Below are 21,487 nucleotides of genomic sequence, written 5' to 3' on the forward strand. Positions count from 1 at the left end.
CATGTTACTAATATCAACAAAAAATTACACCTATGATTCACATGATAAACTTGCTGGTTCAAGAACTATGCAGTAGTCATAGAATGAAAGTTAATATATATATATATATATATATATATATATATATATATATATATATATATATATATATATATATATATATATATATATATATATATATATTACTTTGTACTTGAAGTAATCTGTTTATTTATATATATAATTATATATATACATATGGACACTTTGACCAATCAAATCATAACAGCTTGTAAACTTGGACAATAGAAAGGCAGGAAATGTACTCTTCAAAAACAATATATACATGGATTTTTAAGGTGACAACAAACAATTGAATTTTACTGTTTCATTATCAACTGATTATATATGCAATGAGTAATAAACCTCTGAAATGAAATATTATCAGCCGCAGTGTTCTATTGACAGGGTTAAAATATACATGTTACTATAATATCAACAAAATTTCACTGAACAAAAAGGTGATGAAATGTTTGATATTCTTATAACAAAAAGGAAATGAAAGGTTTGCTTATAATTCTGTGTCGCCTTCATACACCCACGGCAAATTGTCCTGAAGAAGGATACCAGTATGAATAATTTTTTTCCTATGACTTAATGTTGAGTAAAACACTAAACTGAATAATTCTTGAATAAATAAACTGCTTCTGTGTGCTATAGTCCAGAGAGGATATGCCACAATTACCAATGCAATCTTTACTATTGCCTCATATGCCTAGAACAATTGACAGATATACTTTTTTAATTGGCAAATCCAATCTTGTTAACTACCCGACTATTATACTAGAGTATTTCTTCAAGTTGCCTTAAAGCTTTCTGTCAGTTTTCCATTGGTGATATTTTAGTAGTTCGAACCCTCCAGAATAACAGCAGCATTTATAAGTTTTGAAATAGACCCTCAAGAAAAACAAGGGTCTATGGTTTTGATAATCATTTCTTGACATTCTACATGACATTTGGCGTCACAGGGTTTGGATAAAGTTTCAATATAATGCAAGGATTGCACAATACAATATCATCTATCTGATTGGACACTGGGTCAATTTTTCAGAAAGACAGACAAAGCTTATTGGCTGTATAATAGTTTGATTGTCTCGCTGAGCTGTAGACTTGGTCATGAAACCTCCCAAAGAATGAAAGGACCGACATCTGAAAGATGAAAGATTCCACTACAGTGGTTTGACTATTCATAATCATATTCCTGAATCTTTGTCCTTTAATCTCTGCCTGGCAACTTCCTCAGCTTGTTGTCATGTACTGGCTGCCTCTAGTCGTTCTGCTACGAATGTATATGTCTCATTATTCAGAATATTATTAGCCGTGATAGTTTTTGGATGACTCTCACCAAACACCTGTGCAATTGTAATATAGAAAAAAGTGAGGAAAAACAGATCCTTTTCATAAGTCTATCGCCCTCCTGTGGCAACTGTGAATTTGAAGTCAAAGCAAGGCCACTGGGAAAAACCTGGGCAGCCGCTGGAGGGTTTTCCCCAGTGGCCTCACTTTGACTTCAAATTCACAGTGGCCACAGGAGAGCGCTAGACTTATGAAAAGAGTCAATATTTAATGATATTTTGATATAGCTTTATTCACACTTTCTCCAATGTATTTGAGCCTAAATGTTGAGATAATCAGATCTGTGTCTTAAATTTCCTCAAGTAAGGACTTTGCGTATCGTATGTATATCCAATTTGCAAATCTTGTGGTTTATCAGAGATGAATGTTACAGAATTCCATTTGGCACAAAACTTATTTCATAGACTGAGGAATGATGTAAAGCTGTCATGACCATTTTTCCCCAGCATTTTATGACTTAGTATACATGTATGCACTATCAAGGTCAGTGGATAGACACCGTGAATTACAATTATAGTTCATCTCTTTCTCAGAAAAGAGGTTGACCTTTCATTGCCTCGTTTTTTGGTTTAAAGAAATGCTCTTCCAGCTATTACAAGTAAAATGATACGCTTTAAGACAGAGAAAGTAGATTAAAACGTTATACTGAAATATAAAATATGCTGAGTAATTATACCCCTGTCTCCTTACATTGAATCAGATATGCTTGACTGTACATATTGGAGCACTTGAAATTGGGTTCAGTTCCCGGTTCTCTTCTGTTCTGGGTCAGTCTCACAATAATTATATCTATTGTAATATTCTAGCCAGTGTTTTTCAGCCTTGTTAAGATATTTACAGTGTGATCTCTTACCTCCACACACGTTTCATACCATTTCTTGACGTAATCATAAGCTGTGTAATAGTCTTTCCTTTCTTCATGGTAAATGCTAATATTGCAGGCAAGACGAGTCATCAGTTTGCAGTTTTCACCATAAGCCTGTCGACACTGCTCCTCGGCCAGCTCATAAAACTACACTCAGAAATGAAATTGTATATAAACATGTACACCAGCTTGCATTCAAGGGACTCATCTCCAACCCGTGGAATATTATTCTAATTTCGGTATCAGCAATACGGCCAAAAGTTTGTATGATTCATTAAAGGTATAACTGCAACACCCACTTGACAACAAAAATGTACCTTTACGTCTTATGGTAAATTCTTTGAAAATAAATGTCACGTAATCTCCTCTGTCCGTACTTGACACAAAAACAGTACATTGCACATGATTGCAGGTTGCATGGCTACTAAACAGAGTACACTAAATATTGCCTGCCATTGGCCATTTATTGTGACAGAAATTTAAACTTATTTTGTCTGTTTGGCGACCATGATTTTCATTATTTCCAATTGCAAGAGCTCTAGACATGTAATTTCATGATTTTTCATCATGAATTTGTCGTGAGAAACTTCCAGTTATTTTTATTGCCATCTTAGAATCCTGTCAAGAATTCGGAAAAATATTTACTTTTGCATACTACCAACAGATTAAGTGAGAATTCATTTGAAATTAGCCGTACAAATCTTAGTAAAGTAAAGTACTAAAAGCAACAATGTACCCACTCCTGGCCCATAATAGCAGACTAGACGACAGCAAACTTTGCATAACATAATATACCAGGTACGGTGTATATTATTGCTATTTTTTTTATAGTTTTGGCGATGCCCTTGAATTTGTAGATGCAGAAAACATCTTGGCCACAATGCTGGACAATCGAATGATCAGTAATAATCTAAGGGTATGTTGACACCACAAAATTCACTGGTATCGACAAAGATAAAAATAATATGCTGTGATGATATATTCTCACCTTAATTTGTTCTTCACTTCCCCTAGGATACAGAATTGCCTTGGTCATGTTTGCTTCTGCTTCTTTCCCCAGATCACCAAACTGTAACAAGGTGTGATTTCAAAATCAGCAAATCAAATTAGATAAAACAATGTTGCAGTACTTGTACTACTGTCTTCTATCAGGCAAGAAGGAAAATGTAGATTGTACAGAAATAAAAAATGTTGTTTCAAAAAACAGAAAACCATCAGCTCTGTAATGTTAGACAAACATTTTAAAATGCATAAGATTTAAAAAAAACGGTATGCCACTTCCTTGATACTATAGTACATTATATATCTTTAAAAATATTCACACTTTAATAGAGATACTTGTTAACTCATTTGAAGGAGACTAAAGTTACTCAATGCTCTATAATTGTTACCCATTTAGCTGTATTTCTCTGATATTACCAGTATAACAAATTTTTTTTCAAAATACCCTATCCATAAAGTAATAAGAGTACCTGTGCAGATTATTGATTTCATAGAATTATCAAAATATTTATATTTCCTTTTCAATATGATAGTCCTGCATAGTTTATTGACCAGAAACTATTTAACATTGGAACATTTTTTCATTCTCAGCAAAATAATACAAAAAAATGTTGTGTTTACATGTAGTTTGATTCAAGTTTGGGCAGTGCATTCATTCATTGGGGAGAATTGTGCCCTCATAAGACAAATATTCCATTCAAATCTGTGAGAAAACTGCATTGTACATTTAAGTGCACATTGTTTGGTATTTTGAACTTAAATCTTTCAAATTACCTTTTGGAAGATGTTAATGGCTCGTTCAACTTTCTCCATGCCTTCAGCAATGGCATCTGAGGGCGACAGAGTGGAATCGCCACCACAGCCAGCCCACTCATTCAGGTTAAATGCTAAATTCATCAACGTAATGGCTAATTTGTACTGAAAATGAGGAAAAAACCAGAAACACACAGTGTGAAATTCATGGGCAGATTATACATGGCCACATGAGGAATGGACTGACTTAGTGACTGAAACATATGCCTACTGTTTAACTCACATATTAGTGCAACAAAATTAGTTGTCCAGAGAAATAAGGATGACACACAAGATAGATAGTCAAAGATAGGTAGAGCAAGCTAATTCATCACAATATCTGTCAGAGGCAATTAATGTACAGAGGACACTCCAAAGGCAAATGACAGCATAAAATCTTAACAAGTGTTTCATTTTCATTTTCTTGCATTGGTATACAACGTACACAGTCCAATTTTAAAAAACTTCTAAGAGCTCAAGCAAACATGTATGCATGGCATTTATTTTATCATGAAAACTTTAAATTCTTTGTGCAGATGATCTCAAAGTGGACACAGGAAAGGTGCAAGGGTTAGCTATATGATACATGCATCTTTAGTAAACTGACAGAGGCATTATTGGTCTAGTCAAGTTATCAGCATCAAGCACTAAGTGTTCCACGATAAAAGGACTATATATTCCTAGGGATTGTATTTAATATAAACTCAATGGTCACTTGCTGACAAGCTTTCTGGCTCAGCATAGAATTCACAGCTCTCACTGCATCACCAGACACAAATTACTGTACTTTTGAGTATATCCAAGTTGATATAAATTCATAATTACAGCACATGTTGGGTAAAATATTTGAAAAACAGGTACCCCCTGTGAAACAGACATTGAGCTGATGAGGGCATCTAAAGAATAAACAACACTTATACTAATCCAAGCTACCTAAGTTTACCAATGAATTCCAAAGTCATGTACGGTACAAGTGCACATGTTGACATCCTAGTCTTAGGACCTGATTACTATCAATACTACACTTACTTTATGAGCATCGACTCCATCAAGAGTCTCTCTGATAGCTGCCGACTTTCTGCCAAATTCTATGGCTTTACGCAGATCTTCAAGGTTTTCTGAAGAAAGCTCTTCATGCATCTTGGTAATCTGTCAACACAATCAAACCAAGCAGATGTGACTATTAACTGAATACATGCAGTGACTGGTTGAATTAAATTGAACAACTATATTGATGACCTATTGATGACCTGCATTTAGGGTTGCCTATACAGCCTGTTGAACACACATTGAGATCTAAAGAGAAAAGTGCATGTAGGTTCAAGACTTATAATTTTAGTTTCATTTTTTTCTCAGCTGATATATACAATTTCACATGTAGGTTATACAGGGAATACGTAAAAAAATGCTCATTTCAATGAATCAACCAAAAACTTGTGCAAATGCTCAAAGCATTGATATGCTGACACCAACTATATTATACAGTAGTCTTTTGCATAGAATTAACTTTTCAAAAGCTGGGTTAATCAAAAGCCAGTTACCGTCTTCCAATAATTGTTTTATTTGTCAATATTTACAATGTGCCTGAAAGTTACGAGTCTGCTACAGAAAACTACAAGTTGCCAGCACATGAAGGTTATTGGTTCAATTGCATCACATGACTATGACAGTGATCAAGGGCACAGTCCTCTTACATCATCCCAGAGTTCTCCACACAATGCATAGACTTCAACCATCCTTTCTGGTTTGGCTCCCAGCTCGACTTCTTCTAATCTGATCAATGTCTCCAGTAACACTTTTGATTTCTCATACAGACCTGCCTGGATTCTGCAAGGGAGGAAACAAGAGAATTATTTCAAACTGATCTGTAAACTTGGTACAGTGGCATTCACAATCTAAGGTGAATCTACGATACAGAAATTACAATGTAACAAGACATCATGTGTTCCATTCATCATCTACATCCACAATATGTGCAAAATAACTATGGTGTTTCAGCGTTTCCTCTGAATTGCTTGGAAGAGATCAAAATTTATGTATGTATGTTATACGTCCGTTTGTGAAGATGTCCGTCCACTCAAATATTTTGAGAACCACAATACTAACAGACTTAATCTTTATGTATAGATGCAACATATGATTATGACCTACTATCTTTTTTCATTTTTTGATATTGAAAATACGCAAATTAGCTCAAAAAAGCTGTTTTATATAAAAAATCTTCATAACTGCTGGTCAGACAGCTTTGATATTTGGTATACAGATAAGGGATAAGCATACTTACCGTAGATTTGTTCAAACTGTGTGAAATATGCAAATTTGTATTTTTAATGCAACTAGTGTCATTTTTGGTCAAAAAATCTTCTTCAAAACTGCTTGTCGGACAGCTTTGATATTTGGGATATTAGGTTCCTAAGGATGACCTATTCCAGATTTCAAATTGTGTAGAAATAGGCAAATTAATTAGTATTTTTGAGGCAAGTTTTGTCATTTTTGGTCAAATTTTTTTTTCATCAAAACTGCTAATCTTATAGCTTTGATATTGGTATACAGATAATAGGGATGATCGAAAAATGATCTATTAAATTATGATAAAATGTACAATTTTGTATTTTTGGGACAATTTTTGGTCAAAAAATGTGTTTCTCAAAAAGTACTTGTCTGATAGCTTTGATATTTCATATACAGGTTTCTAGGGGTTATCTATGTGTGACTGCATTGAAACTATGATGAAATCTTCAATTTTGTATTTTGCAGCTATTTTTGCCAATTTTGGTCAAAAAATTTGTATCACAAAAACTACTTGTCTGATAGCTTTGATATTTGGTATACAGTGTCTGAGGGGGGTTACCTTAATGTGGTATATTGAAATTATGATGAAATCTTCAATTTGGATTTTTGCAGCTATATTTGCCAATTTTGGTCAAGCCATCCTGAAATGAGCTATCAAAGATTCCCGCCTTCTTCATCAACATATGTGTCACAAATAATTATTCTCTACATAACTCAGCAAAGCTCTATCAGCCATTAGGCAGAAAAAACATTGTTTCTGGTCCTTGACATATTCAGCAAAGGTGATGCGACAATGCAATTTTCTTTTTTTCTCTTTCTTTCTTTTTTGATTTCTAACAATGCTGGTTTTGTATTATCGATGCAACAGTTGACTTGTATTAATGGCTGCATTATACCTCAGTTTCCTTTTTAGCATTTTTGGCCATGCAAAACAGGGATATCAAGGATAGCTATAAATAAAGACATCAACACAGGTTCTGAAATACAGGCTAGACATGCTACAAGTCATCGTAGTTGATCATCTACTATAAACTCTGTTTCACATTAAACCTGCTAAATAATTTGATTACACAGCTTGTGATGCATGTCCGAATCATTTCAGAAGGTAACAATTTTTTTGCATGAAAGAGTATCAACTTTCCAAAAAAGTAGCTGGCTATATCGTGAAATTTACCAGACTGGTCAATTTTGCAGGCTGCCATCTCTTAATGAAACCCCTGCATCGATATAATGGACAGTATGATAAGAATGTATGGAAGCATCACCTTGTATATACAATAATATTGGTCCTAGGACTATCACATACTCTATGGAATTGCTATTCCAGGACTGTACATAAACACAATGGCAAGATTGGTTACAAAAATTCATACTTACATGACTCTAGTAATGTGTTCATATCTGAGAGCTAACTCTTCTTTGCTTGTTCCCATTTCTTCCAGCTCCTTCAAAGACACTTCATAACATTCTTCCATAATGGAGTAACCACCAGCCTGTGAAATTAAATAAATTATGAAACTACCATTGATGGAGTTTAATCTCATGCATCTCTGGTGTTTACATGGTATGGTGCCAGCATTGAACATTCGTTCCACTGGGCTCACACGAGTCAATTCATGTACCAAGCTTATTTGAATCTTGAATATTTTAGCATGAGTATGTGTCAGTGTAATTTGATACCTGTCAAATGCATTTGACAGTTTTGTTTGAATATAAGCATCCACTTTAGGCCAAAAAAAAAAAATAGTTTGTTTCTCATCCTAGGCATCTTGCAAAAAATGATGCGGTGACGCGGTTTTTTTTTTTGGCTGCTACTTTTTTTTTATTCAACCATCAACAACAACGCACTTACAACATGAGAACATAGGAATGCATGCAGAGATAAATGCACAGCAAATGACATAGTGTACAGTTCTGAATGGAATGTTACAGCACTGTGTGATGTTCAATGTTCTGTCTAGTTCAGTTTTGTATATCATAAAATATTTGCGTTGCTTTGGTATGATCTGAACGGTTTAATTTGTTCTTTTAGTGAAAACTTTTCTTTTTCATTTAAGATGTCGTGGATTTTTTTCATTTTGTTTTCGTTCCCTCTTGAGATGCAAAAAAAAAGGTTGGCACGGTGGGTCTACATTGACGCGCGCGGGGATGAGAAACAAACTATTTATTTTTTTTGGCCTTACAGACATATTTTTTTTTAAACCTGATGACACTTAGGTTGCATTGTCAAGCTGTTGACAAAAGTTATTTATTATTTATATCATTGTCAATACACAGCCTTGCTAACAAAAATTGCAAAGGCAGTATACATGAACTTGGCTTGTGAGTTTAAGTACCATAAAAACCCTATTAATTCGACCACTTTATTAATTTGACCACCCTATTTTTTTCTCAAAAACGTAATTTTATTTTACCCTTATCAGTTCGACTACTGATGGAAATTGTGACTTTCTCAATCTCTAATCATTTGACCAATCAATCAACACAAACTGTTTTGAACATTTTATTTTCGATGAACTACCGTACACAGAACAATAAAATGTACAGTACAGAATGTCAAAGTAGGGACTTTAGGAAAGTCACCTTTATACCGGTATGTTTCAATCATCCAAGATGGTAGGCACGCACTTATGGACCGTCAAAAAAAGTCGAATAATAGTTCGACCACTAAAATTACTGTGGCTTCATTAAATTTCCAATAATTCAATATTTAAAATTGTAATTATTTTTTTCTGGTTGAATTGATAGGGTTTTTGGTAAATGGCTAAAAGCGATTGATTTCCCTCTTTAACCCCTTCATCCATATTACCCTGTGTAGAGGTCCAACTTCACCATAGAAAACAATAGGATTGGGCCAAACCATGGTGATTGGAGGGCTAATGCAGGTAGGTCTTACCTTCCTCCAATAAAACAACAACTCTGTACAATAATCTTCTCTGTAGAGTTTGTCAAATATGGACCACTCTGTCAAAAATTTGCACAATCGTTTCTTGTCATCAATTTTTACCAGCTGGTAGGGGTATTCCTGTAAGTGAACGTTACAAATTAAAGGGCTTTTTCAGAGAACAGTAAATAATGTTTCAAGAGCAAAGTTGAAAAATCATCCTGAATACAAATTTCTTATCAGTTCTTGTGGAAAATTTGCAAAAATTGGTCCGCAATGAAAATATTAACCTAAGCTTTGTTTTCAAGATCAAATTTCTCTACAAATTGATACCAAATATGGCAAAATTATGTTCACAGCCTTAACCACTGTCTCACAACGTATCCTTGGCTGGTATAGTTCATTCAAGGTCACAGACTCAGAAAATTACCTAAACTATACAACTTTAGGGGTTTCCCAACACTTTGAGCAGAAGATTTATCTCACTAATGACATCCTTCAGGACTTTTATACCAAATTACAAAGCTATCAGACAAGTACTTTTTTGAGAACAAGTTTTCTTGACCAAAAATGACAAATTGTCTTAAAATACAAATTGACATATTTCAGGACAGTTTTCACATATTTAACAATTGTCATCCCTGGGCATCTGTATACCAAATATAAAAGCTGTCTGTCCAGCCGTTCTAAACAAAAAAGTTTTTTATCATTTTTCGACCAAAAACTACAAAAATTGCCCGAAAACGGTAATTTTGCCAATTTTGTCATACCCTAGCAAATATCCAACCCAAATTTGAGAGCAATTGAGCCAGCGGTTTCAGAGAAGAGGAATTTTTACGTAAAATGAGAAAAATAAGCAAAACATTCAGCAAAAATACAAAATTCAAGATATTTTCACAATATACATAAAACTTTATAAGGTCCACCTATTACTTGCACACTAATTTGCAAAGCAATCAAAACAGCGGTTCATGAGTTATTAATTTTTGATCATTTTCACATTTTTAAGCTCATTTGCATAATTTGGGCAATGCAAACTTCATTTGAACAAAATCCCATCTATAGGCCAGGATACATCCACATACCAAATACCAAGCTGAAAAGTGCAGCGGTTTGCGAGTTTTTGATGTTGACAGACATACTATTACCGTACTATACGTACATATACATACATACATACCTACATACACACATACATACAGACGCCAGTGACAGATACGATAACCTCACATTGGTATACCAAATGTGAGCTAAAAACTGACCTGCAACCATGTTACTTATTAATAAATTTAATAAATGTTTCACATAAAAAAGAAGACAAAATACATCAAAAGCTGACCAGTTCATCCCAAATCTCTGTAATAAAACAAGTCCATGTTCATCATTGATAACAAACAATGGCTGTGAAAGGGCTAACCTGCTTTTAGTACAAAAATTGTCAAAAATATTCTTGTAGAGTTACCTTGACAATATTCAGGAACTGAATCACATTATTTCTGTCAGAATCACTTTTTCACTTGTTATTACATAAGGCCATGTCTGACATAGCAGCGTAAAATGCTCTATATTCAAAATGAAACTACACATTATGTGATCCATGAAGACTGGAAAAGTGACACTGACCTCTACTTTTCTGTCAATATTCTGTTCATATTCAAAGTAATCTGCCAATTTACTATGCCACCAGTGATAGATATTCCTAGACTCAGCTTCATCACTCTGGTCATTTTGCAAGAAATATCTGAAAGAAAATTATTTCATTTTATCCCTTTCTTAATTTGAACACTGATTATATTTTCAAAATTGATTTTTATCATAGAAATCATTTGAACAATGTCCCGTCTTAATGTCATCTTGGCCATGTACAATGTCCTGGGCATTTATGCAGAGTCCATATAACCTCAGAGTTTAAGTTAAAAGTCAAGGACTTTGAAGAATGTTTTCAGCACTTTTCAAAGACTTTTTGAAGATATCACTTTTAGAATTTTAGAATTCTTTACAAGTCATTTCCATGATATCAACACTTACTGTCTTGTTACTTTTCACAGTTGTGGATGGATTATCAATTTTCAAAGACTTGCCAAGATTCAATTTCATTTTCAAAGATTTTTCTAGGACTTTCTGGGAAAGTACAGACCCTGTTTATATCAAAAATCCGAATTTCTTTCTGTTTTCATTATCTTCTCTGTGACTTGGCCATTCTCAAATTTTTCCAGCTGGTAGTCTCCTGTGCAGCAATTGATTCACAAATTCACAATCTTTCTGAATGGTGACAGAAAAGGAATTGCAACAGCACTCTACAGCTAAGTTTTAATGACTGTCTGCAAAAATACATATTAAGTTGACTCCATTGTAATTCAAGCTAAGTAAACAGCAATACCAAAGATACTAATTATGTAGAAAGGACAGCAGAAAAATGTTCACTTACTTCCTTCTTACAGCTTTACTGAGTGACCTGTGATAGAAATCCAACCTGCCTTCCCCACTGTCACCAAACGGTCTCAAAAATGGACGGAGAGCTCTGTACACAGCTGCCCACTTGGCTGCACACAGCGGCATTGGTCGCTGTGTGCTCCTGTCCCTGTGTAGCCATGCTAAGATGAAGAGAAAAACTGCAAGTCAATTTCTCTATCAGATGTCAAGCTAAAAGCTGAACAAAAGGCAAACTGTACAGTGTCCAACACTCTGAGAGTCAATTTAAATTCACAGGCTTTCAAGAACTTTTCAGCAATTTTCAAAGACATGATGTGGAGGTCTAAAACTCCCATTTAATTGCCAGGTATTTTATTGTATGTCATTTCCATATCATTTTACATCATATTTACACTATAGTCATTTTTTGATTTTTGAATATTGTGGGTAGCTTATCAATTTTCCAGGACTTTCAAGGACTCAATTTCATTTTCAAGGACCATTCCAGGACAATCCAGAAGGCTTTAAATTGAAGGACTGCCAGGGACTTTTCAGTTGTGTATGGACCCTGCATATAATCGGTTTTATCGGTTGTTTTTCATTCCAATAGGGTTTGTTGTATTTCACATGTACATGACAAAGATGTGTGATAAAATCTTATTCCTTTGAGGGACTTTAATATAATAAGTTTCTGTTCTATCCACAGAGTATACATGTTCCTGTCATCAATTTCTCACCTTCAGCATTACTAGCATTCTTGGCATCATAGCCATCAGGTAGATTAAGATTGTCTTCATCTCCTAATATGGTCAATAACTCTGTTTCTAGGAGACCACTGGATGAAGATTCCAGAAGAGAGAGTGTAGCAATCAAGAGGTCTCCACCATTTTCATCTTCAAATCGGCTCAACACTTGTGCCAGAAGTCTGAAAAGTGACAGGTGAAAGATCAATTAATGAGTCTTTAAAGCTTTTTTGTTTGTTTTTGTTTTGGTTTTGGGTTGTTTTTTTGGGGGGAGGAGAGAACCAGAGGGGTGGCCTATTTACATAACAATATCCCATTTGTATCATGAAAGTGTTTTCTTTTGTATGCTTATAAACATAGGAATAGACTGTTCAAAAAAAATAGGGGTGGCCCACGTACCCCTCATCCCTCATGGAGAGCCATGGAGTCTGAAAGGTAGATGCAGCGGTACAATAAGTCGATGCAGTTACTGAACTAAATTCATACACATTAATTTGAGCCCTGTATGCACATCTGTCATAGCAAAAATTGTGCAGTGGTGATTTTTTATTTCTTTTGTTGACTACTTCACGGAAGGTTAAATTGATTAGTCTTTCTTTTAGTATCACTATCAAAATACACAAGAACCTTACATCTTTAGAATCTTGACGAGGCTTAGACACTGTACCACGCAGAATTTTGAGCACAATGTTTCAGTTTGAAATTAAATCGTTAATCATGATTTATGCAGTAACCTACCATGACATGACTAATGTAATGGGGCTATCAAATTTTAAAATGTACTAATAAACAATCAATACAAGCAACCTAGCAGCTGATATAGCTCCACTGTGTTATGTAGAGAATCAACTTTTTGGACCAAAAATAGTAAAAATTGTCCCAAAAAAAAACAAAATTGCAGATTTCATCAGAATTTCGATACATCATACTAAATAGCCACCTTGGAGCACGCATACCAAATATCAAAGCGATCAGTTGAGCAGTTTTTGGGAAAGAAATTTTTTGACCAAAAATGGCAAAAATTACCCCCAAATTACAAAATGGCAGATTTCATTATTATTTCTTAATATCACATTTTGTTAATCTGTAGGAACATGTATAGCAAATATCACAGCTGTAAGATGAGCAGTTTTTGAGAAATACATTTTTTGATCAAAAGTGGCGAAAATTGCCCCAAAAATACAAACTTGCAGATTTCATCATCATTTCAATACATCATAAATGAGATAACCCCTACAAAGCTGTGTACCAAATATGAAAGCTATCAAGAGAGTAGTTTTAGAGAAACACATTGTTTGACCAAAAATGGCAAAAATTGCCCCAAAATTACAAAATTGTAGATTTCCCCATAATTTGAACATATAATATTTGCTTATCTCTATGAACCAAAATATCAAAGCTGTCAGACAAGCTGTTTGGCATAATAAATTTTTGACCAAAAATGACAAAAATTGCCGTAAAAATACAAATTTGCATATTTTTGCACACTTTGAACACATCTGAAATAGGTCATCCCTGGGGACATATATACCATATATCATAGCAATCTGACATGTAGTTTTGAAGAAGAAGATTTTTAAAGATTTTTGACCAAAAATGACAAAAATTGCCTCAAAAATACAAATATGTAAATTTCACCACGATTTGAACAAATCTTACAGGTTACTTAAAGTAAACTGCATATCAACTTTCAAAGCAATTAGATATGAGGTTTCAGAGAAGACAATTTCTTTACCAAAACAGCAAAAAATACCCCAGAAATACAAATATGCAAATTGCACCATGATTTGAACAAACTTATACTAAGTCACCCCAAGTGAACTGCATATCAAATTTCAAAGCAATCAGACTTAGGGTTTCAGAGAAGAAGGCAACTGACGACAGACGACAACGATGGATGACAACAAACTTAACGAACAGCCCATTTGATAAGCTCAGCGTCACTGACAGCATCGAGCTAAAAAGTGGTACATGGTTGGGTCATGAAACATGTTTACTGGGATTTCCTGGCTTTAATTACAGAACACTCTGTACAGACGTAACATTGGAAATAAAAGCTAAGCTTACTCACTCCAATAATCCATCAGCTAAGGATTTTATCTTGTCTGTTACTTTGAAGAAATCACCATGAACTCTCAACTCTTCACAGGCTATTGACAGCCACAAAGGATTCTGGGACGATTCTTTGGCCAATAACACTTGACACTGTGTTGCATCCAACTTCTTGTTATATAGACCCAACATCTTTGTTACAATTTTCTATCAATATACATTAGAATTCTTGAGTGAAACTTGTTCAACCTTTTTTGTCATGAAATGATAATTGTTGTATTTGAAATACAGAAGTTTAATAGTCTGTCGGTATAAAAGGGGCTGTAGTTGTAACTTTTGTGATTTTTTAACCATTTGTTTTCATTGTACTCTTCGAAATAAGTTGACGTACACAGAGTTCCACTTTTCAACTCAAGCAGCCCATACATACCGGTATGTAAACTGCATTGTAATTGTAAAACAAGTGAATTTTGGTCTGGACTAGAATTCAAATGTAAATAGCTCTGCATTCTACATGCTGTGTTCACAAACTAAATATGTTTCAACATTCTTTGGGGATACAACAATAACTTTCAGTTGACATTAAACAAAATAAATGTCAAAAAATCATCGAAACTTAAAGGTACGGTCTCCTTATGTAATATGACATACTTTATTGTACAATATGTAACTCCTGGTGTCGTAGTTGCTCAACACAACTTCAAAAGTAAGACAGGCAAGTTGTAAAAGTAGAAAGACTTTTAAGTCTGTTCTTGACAGATTCATTCTTCAAGGTGACCTTGCTTGTCAAATTAGGTCAATTACTGATGATTATCTAGACCAACATTCTTGGATAAACTTTCAAAGTCAAATAATTGTTAGTGATCAAACACGAAAATAACCTATGTGTTATTTGGTGCAACACTGGACTACAATTAAATCAAATAAAATATTGACAAATTGCATGTAGTTGTTTACCTCTTTTGATTCCATGTCTAGAGGAGTGACTTCCACTTCTATAGGCATCTTGGGTCTTTCTTTTAAGATTTTATGAGGAGGGGTTTCATTGATCATGGAAAATAACACTCTGATTTGTGGCGCTAGTTTCCTTGGAAGCCAACTCAGAACATTGGCTTGTTTCTCATCATCAAACTGTGACAAAAACAAAGACAAAACAGGCAATATATTGAACTTCAAGTTGTTAGTCTGAGAGGACAACGGTGGAAAAAATTACAATAATGGCAGTATCTTGAACTTCAACAAGAAATTAGTCTGAGGAGAAAACCAGCTACCAAGTCTATTACTGATCAGCAATTAAATAATGATAGATCTAAGTAACATTGACAATTGAAAAAAGTCCTGATGACAGAGTCCCCACTTGATAATTGGTACTTTGATTACAAGTCCTTGGAGATGATAGAGTCCTGTTCATTATTTGGGTCTGTGATTAAAAATACTGTGATACAGCTGTATGGGGCTTATAATGACAAAGATAACACCTTCAAGATGCTATATAATCACATACAATTGTTCCGTAACGAAAGGTATCGGCACTGCAAAGAGCTCTCCAAGTTCATCTGGTTCTTTAAACAAAAGAACCAAGTCTTTGATATCTCCTGGTCAATTATTGACAAAGCACCAAGTTACTCTAACATAAGCAAGCATTGTAATCTTTGTATATCAGAAAAGCTGCACATTATCAATGCTGCATGATAAATCTACACTGTTGAACAAACGCTTTGAACTGGTTTCAAAATGTCGCAACTAAAACAAATATTATTTATCAAATTTTAACACCACCTACAAATAGAATGGTACGTCCCGATCATACATATATAAGACTGTCGAGCTAAGAATACTTTCACTGCTTCTTCTGTCTGATGATTGCAGGATGCATGAAACTTATTATAAGTAACAGATATTATTACTTTGTACTTGAAGTAATTTGTGTTAATTATAACGCTCTGCTTTAGTATTGGGCAAAGGTATGTGCAATGGCATCAGATTCAGATTCAGATTCAAATCCTTACCTGATTAGCAGCATCAATGATGATTATTACAGGTTTTGTGTTAGGATTAGATAACACACCACTTGTCAACTGAGCTGCCGTCTCATAGTCCTTTGGCATGTTGGAATCCTGCGGTAAAAGTACGACATAATGGTGGTATGATGTTCATTGAGTCATTGATGCCTATAGACTGTTTTGGAACATACATACCAGTCTCCCCATTTCTAACTTCATTGTGAAACCTATACATTATACCAAAACTTTCTTGAAATAGATAACAGTTTGTCTTACCGGTACTTCCTCACAAACTACGTGGTACATTTCCTGATAATGTGTCAATCCCATCAACAAACACACATGATAAATAGCAACTTTCACAGTAAGATCCTAGCATATATATGACAAATTTAAAATGATCTATGAATGACATGTTATTTTGCTGTATTTAGAATACTTATTTCACCAGAATATTTTTTGATACCATTTCAAAAATAAGAATACATTGAATAGGAGCAGCTCTGATGGAAGCTCACTTCTTATTAGTCTTACTATTTTAAAAAAAAATGGAAGTCATAGTAGAGTTCAAGTTTAACTTCCAATAATTACTGCAAATCCACAATATTACAAAGGAGAAATGTACAATGAGAAGAAATAATAAATGCAGGGTGGCGACTTTTTAGCGGTGTAAAAGACAAATAATGGTTTAAAATCTATGTTGGACTTTACAGAGAAATGAATGAATTAGGAGAGAAGGCCCTATATATGTTCAAATCCATAGCATATACATTAACAGCATTCAGAAAAAAATTATCCATGAGCTAGAGAAGTAACCATAGAAAGATTGACAAATGCAACTGCTACGTGCCAGGGAAAAAACATCCCTGGCAGATACATCATCTTATACACTCACTGTACAGATTTTCATTTCTTTCAGAAATCTCTTCAACATCTTTTCCAAGTCTGTAGAGCCAGGTATGGCACCAACAAAATGATAGAATATGTACCAACCATGATCACCACCCCTACAATAAAAATATAATAGAAATGATTGTAAACCTTAAAGTGTATGTCCCGCATAAATTCAAAGTTAATTTTGCTTAAAATGAGCCATGCTATATGATTTTGCCACCCCTACTTTATCAAATAAATGCATCACCCCAATGAAACGACGCGGTTAAATATTATTAAAATGCAATATGTTGTGCGACTTTGAAGTTAGCTGCCATTCGGGTCGTTTCAGAATTCGCGGGCATTGCCACCGGAAATGACGTAACTAATAGAATGTACGAGTGAGTGTGTTCACCTCGGCCATAGCGAATGCTTACCGCTGTGGCTTCAACATGATGAGAAGTTACGCTGGTGGCTGAAGTAACTGCAGCCATTGTCAGTTTATTGCATTTTAGGATGATGTATTAGCCGCATTTGACAAAATTACAAGAAAGGGTCGGAAAAGAGGCATTCAGACAAGCGTTTTCTGCGGTGCACATTTTCGAGTGCCGTGACTTAGAATAAACACGGTTCGGAAGCCAGATGTACGGTAAGATAGACTTTAATTCCTGGAGTTACTACATCGATTATGTAATCGCAATGCCGTACCAGTACGACCATTGTCACCAGAAAGCTTCGCGTGTATCATCATCAACTGTGGACAAGTGCGAGAACAGCAGCAAGACTGCGACAGGTTGCCCAAAACATGTCAAGGATGCGGGGGCCGCGGAGAAGTATGGCCGTGTTTACATCCCCAAGACTGATCGGGGTCCAGACACTTCGCACCAAAACCAGTTCGCCCCACACAACTTCGCCCCAAAACCATTTCGCACCAAAACCACCTCGTCCCAAGTACTACCTCGTCCAAAGCCACTTCGCCCCAAGTACCACCTCGTACTAAAACCACTTTGCCCAAAGTATTATACCATTAACTCGTCCTAAAACAACGATGCCACGATGTATCATAACTTTGATTTTACAAGTAACTTATTTTGGCTACCACGGAAACATTTATTGATGCATGAAACCATAAACAGTAGACTAAGAAAGAAGAAACACGCAAACTACTCAATGCTACAACTCGGGTGCTGTGCGCGGATCGCACTATGTCATTTTCTCGAAATGTGTACAATTTCAAGATTTCACTGTGTCCTGGGACGATAGAAAGGTGATGGAAACTTCGATAGCAGTTGTTGGTTATTTTCAGCTTTACCGGGTTGCGATAAATTTGGGGCAAAGTGGCATTGTTTTGGGGGCGAAATGGTTTTGGGCGACGTGACTTTTGGGGCGAAGTGGTTTTGGTACGAGGTTGTTTTGGTGCAAAGTGGTTTTGGTGCGAAATGGTACGGGACGAGATGGTATGGTGCGAAGTGGTTTTGGTGCGAAGTGTCTGGGAACCGACTGATCGCCGATTCAGATGCTTAACGAAAGTGACTGTAAATAAATAAATGAATACAAGTACTAGATCCCATGCATGTGTGACTCTATAATTAGTAACGTTAGGAGATATCTTATTTTATATTCCTAAAAAGTTTACGTATTGATTGACTGACTCTTTGCGAGACTGAACGATAGGTTGTGTATAATACAGCACGGCGCTGCCAGTAACAGTGACACAACGTGTAGCAAAGAAGTTTATACTGTTGACGAAGCAGTCGCGTTGTCGTCATCTGTTCCCTTCTGCTCGACTAAGTCTCCCCTAAAATATTTTAGCTTCTTTGAGAATTTCGCAGTCATGAAACAATGAACACTGTGCTTTATATCGCTGACACTCAATCAAGAAAAAAACTGCGGAAGCGTAGCTGATCACTCCGTCCATAGACCCTAAAAACGGATGCTCCGTCACAGAAATGGCCGGCTGAGCCGCCCGGCCTCGGGTGCCAGTGTGCCCGATATTTACATCATGTCAATTTTAATGTATCTCTTCCCGAGAATTTGGCTAGACATGTCTTTACGGTCACATATTTTTAAAAGTGCCAATGTTCATGTGAGGTTTTATAACGCCAAACTGAAGATTTTGCGGCGAGAATACTACCTTTGGTGTTTATGCTACGGTAACATGACCCTCAGCCTGTTCCACTTCCAGCTGTTGAATGATAGGAAAGATGTGTGTTATGAACGGTGGACAATTTTCAACTTGATCTCTACTACATTTATCTACAAGCGTCATGGTGTAATTCAAATTTTTATATACAGATTTTGAACGAGGCAATTTGTGTTGAGAAGTAATAATAAGGTGGGATGGCAACTCCAGGCTTATATTTATATTTTGTTAGCTTGCGGTTGTGTGTACGGTAGTGCACTGGTGTGTTTGACTGTGGTCACGGTGGGCTTGTCACTGACGCGACGGTCAACAAGAGTTCCGCTCTTGTTCTCGTTTAGGTTAAGGTTCCGACTGTTAAAATTTGCAGGCCTGTAAATTCTGAACAGCTTTGTCATATCTTCTGTGACGATGATATTCTCAGTTGCACTGCTTTCACTCATGAAATTATCACTATCTCCATAGTCAATGCACGAAGTCACCATCACCCATTCTATTAGTGACGTCACAGCTACTTACGCCAAAACGGGGCGAGCTCGGCAATTTCCGGAAAATGTCGCCATGATGGAAATCGAAAAGTGCAACTTTTCCCGTGTTTTCGTCGAAATAACATAATACAACCGTCTAAAAACCGCTCAAATAAGCTTCAGTTTGTGTGTTAATGTTTGTTTTATTAATACCAATTTCATTGACAACCAGAACTATAGTATATGCCCAAAGTCAAACGAAAAAGTCTCAAAATGTGGCAGGACTCACCCTTTAATTAAAGTATCAAAAAATTTAGGGTAATTAATGTTTCTCCAGTAGTGAAATTTGCAAAATGACAACTGCTTCATATTCTTACCTATGAAAATGTATAGTTTAACAACTCCAAAGGAAAGTTTGAGCAAAACTTCTAAGTCTTTCAGTTTTGGGATAAATGCTACCTTTGAAAGCAATGTTTCAGCTTCTTTACATATGCTCTCTATTGGAGGCATTGATTCTGTGCTTCAAAGACGTCTTGCTCATAAAAACAAGTTGGACTTATCATCCATGTCTCCACAATAAGTATACAAAACTTCAACTCTAGAGTGAGCACATGTCTGTCTGGTGTGGATATTTTCATTATGAAAGAATCACCATAAAACACTCACCCTGGTATATCACCTTTGGCAGAACTATCCACAGCAACATCTGCAGCTTTGGCCATAATGGATGACTTTCCCATACCAGGCCCTCCCAGCAATACCAAGGGTACATCAATAGCCAAGCCAGTCACATGGTCCCTCAGCTAAAACATAAAATATATCAGATATTCTTATCAGAACAAAAGAACCAACTCAAAATTATATCAAAGGTACTCAAGTGTCTTTGATTAATTTAAAATAATAACAGAAGGAAACATTTAATGTTTCTTTCTTACTAAAGAAAAGCAAGATGCAATTGATATTTTGACAAAAGCATTTTCCAAAGTGAACACAATGATTAGAAGAGTCCCTTGAAATGCTTTTGAAATACAAAGATATTAATCTCTGGTCAGTTTGAAAGGATATCACGAAATAATATTTCCATAGTGATGCAGCATACATGTTTTTATTTTAAAATCAGTAAAACTCCGTCATTCACCTCTCCAACCTGTTCAAAGACAAAATCTGATTATATTTGTTCACAATGTTTTCAGTCATTTTATGCAAAGTATATTGAAAATAATACATAACATGGTATATACCTATGTAGTGAACATGACAAACAAGACTCATATTTGCCGAGGTCTTCCAGCGAAGGCAAATACTAAACAACTCAGTTTATACAGCTATCTCCATGTTGCGGTAAATCCACACTGTTTTCAGAAAGATAAGTTTGGACAATGGGGGATACGGAGAGAAATTAGGATGAATGGACTTACTCTAAGTCTATAATTCTATTGAGTCCGGACCTTGCAGCTTATACTGAAGTACTAGGTCAATCACAAAATAAGTCTGTTTTAAACCACTCTGCCACTTCCCAAGGGAAGGTCAAATAAGCTATTTTAACAATTTATTAGCATAATGCTGA

General features: G+C 35.4%; 1 protein-coding gene across 1 annotated transcript in view; it reads right to left on the bottom strand.

The window, feature by feature from the left end:
* Nucleotides 1-1,125: 1,125 nt before the first annotated feature.
* LOC139136756 (TPR repeat-containing protein DDB_G0287407-like) overlaps nt 1,126-21,487 on the bottom strand; it is a 28,753-nt gene continuing 8,391 nt past the window's right edge. Inside the window, exons 9-24 of the mRNA XM_070704573.1 lie at nt 20,587-20,723; nt 17,336-17,447; nt 16,447-16,554; nt 15,395-15,568; nt 14,457-14,644; nt 12,380-12,567; nt 11,659-11,824; nt 10,854-10,971; nt 9,243-9,371; nt 7,724-7,839; nt 5,749-5,881; nt 5,084-5,203; nt 4,037-4,180; nt 3,249-3,329; nt 2,249-2,407; nt 1,126-1,391 (exon numbers count right to left, since the gene is read on the bottom strand). Coding sequence (XP_070560674.1) covers nt 1,290-1,391; nt 2,249-2,407; nt 3,249-3,329; nt 4,037-4,180; nt 5,084-5,203; nt 5,749-5,881; nt 7,724-7,839; nt 9,243-9,371; nt 10,854-10,971; nt 11,659-11,824; nt 12,380-12,567; nt 14,457-14,644; nt 15,395-15,568; nt 16,447-16,554; nt 17,336-17,447; nt 20,587-20,723 — 2,175 coding nt within the window. The 3' untranslated portion in view covers nt 1,126-1,289. The remainder of the gene's footprint in view (nt 1,392-2,248; nt 2,408-3,248; nt 3,330-4,036; nt 4,181-5,083; nt 5,204-5,748; nt 5,882-7,723; nt 7,840-9,242; nt 9,372-10,853; nt 10,972-11,658; nt 11,825-12,379; nt 12,568-14,456; nt 14,645-15,394; nt 15,569-16,446; nt 16,555-17,335; nt 17,448-20,586; nt 20,724-21,487) is intronic.

Source organism: Ptychodera flava, chromosome 7 (assembly GCF_041260155.1).
Source record: "Ptychodera flava strain L36383 chromosome 7, AS_Pfla_20210202, whole genome shotgun sequence".
Classification (NCBI taxonomy): domain Eukaryota; kingdom Metazoa; phylum Hemichordata; class Enteropneusta; family Ptychoderidae; genus Ptychodera; species Ptychodera flava.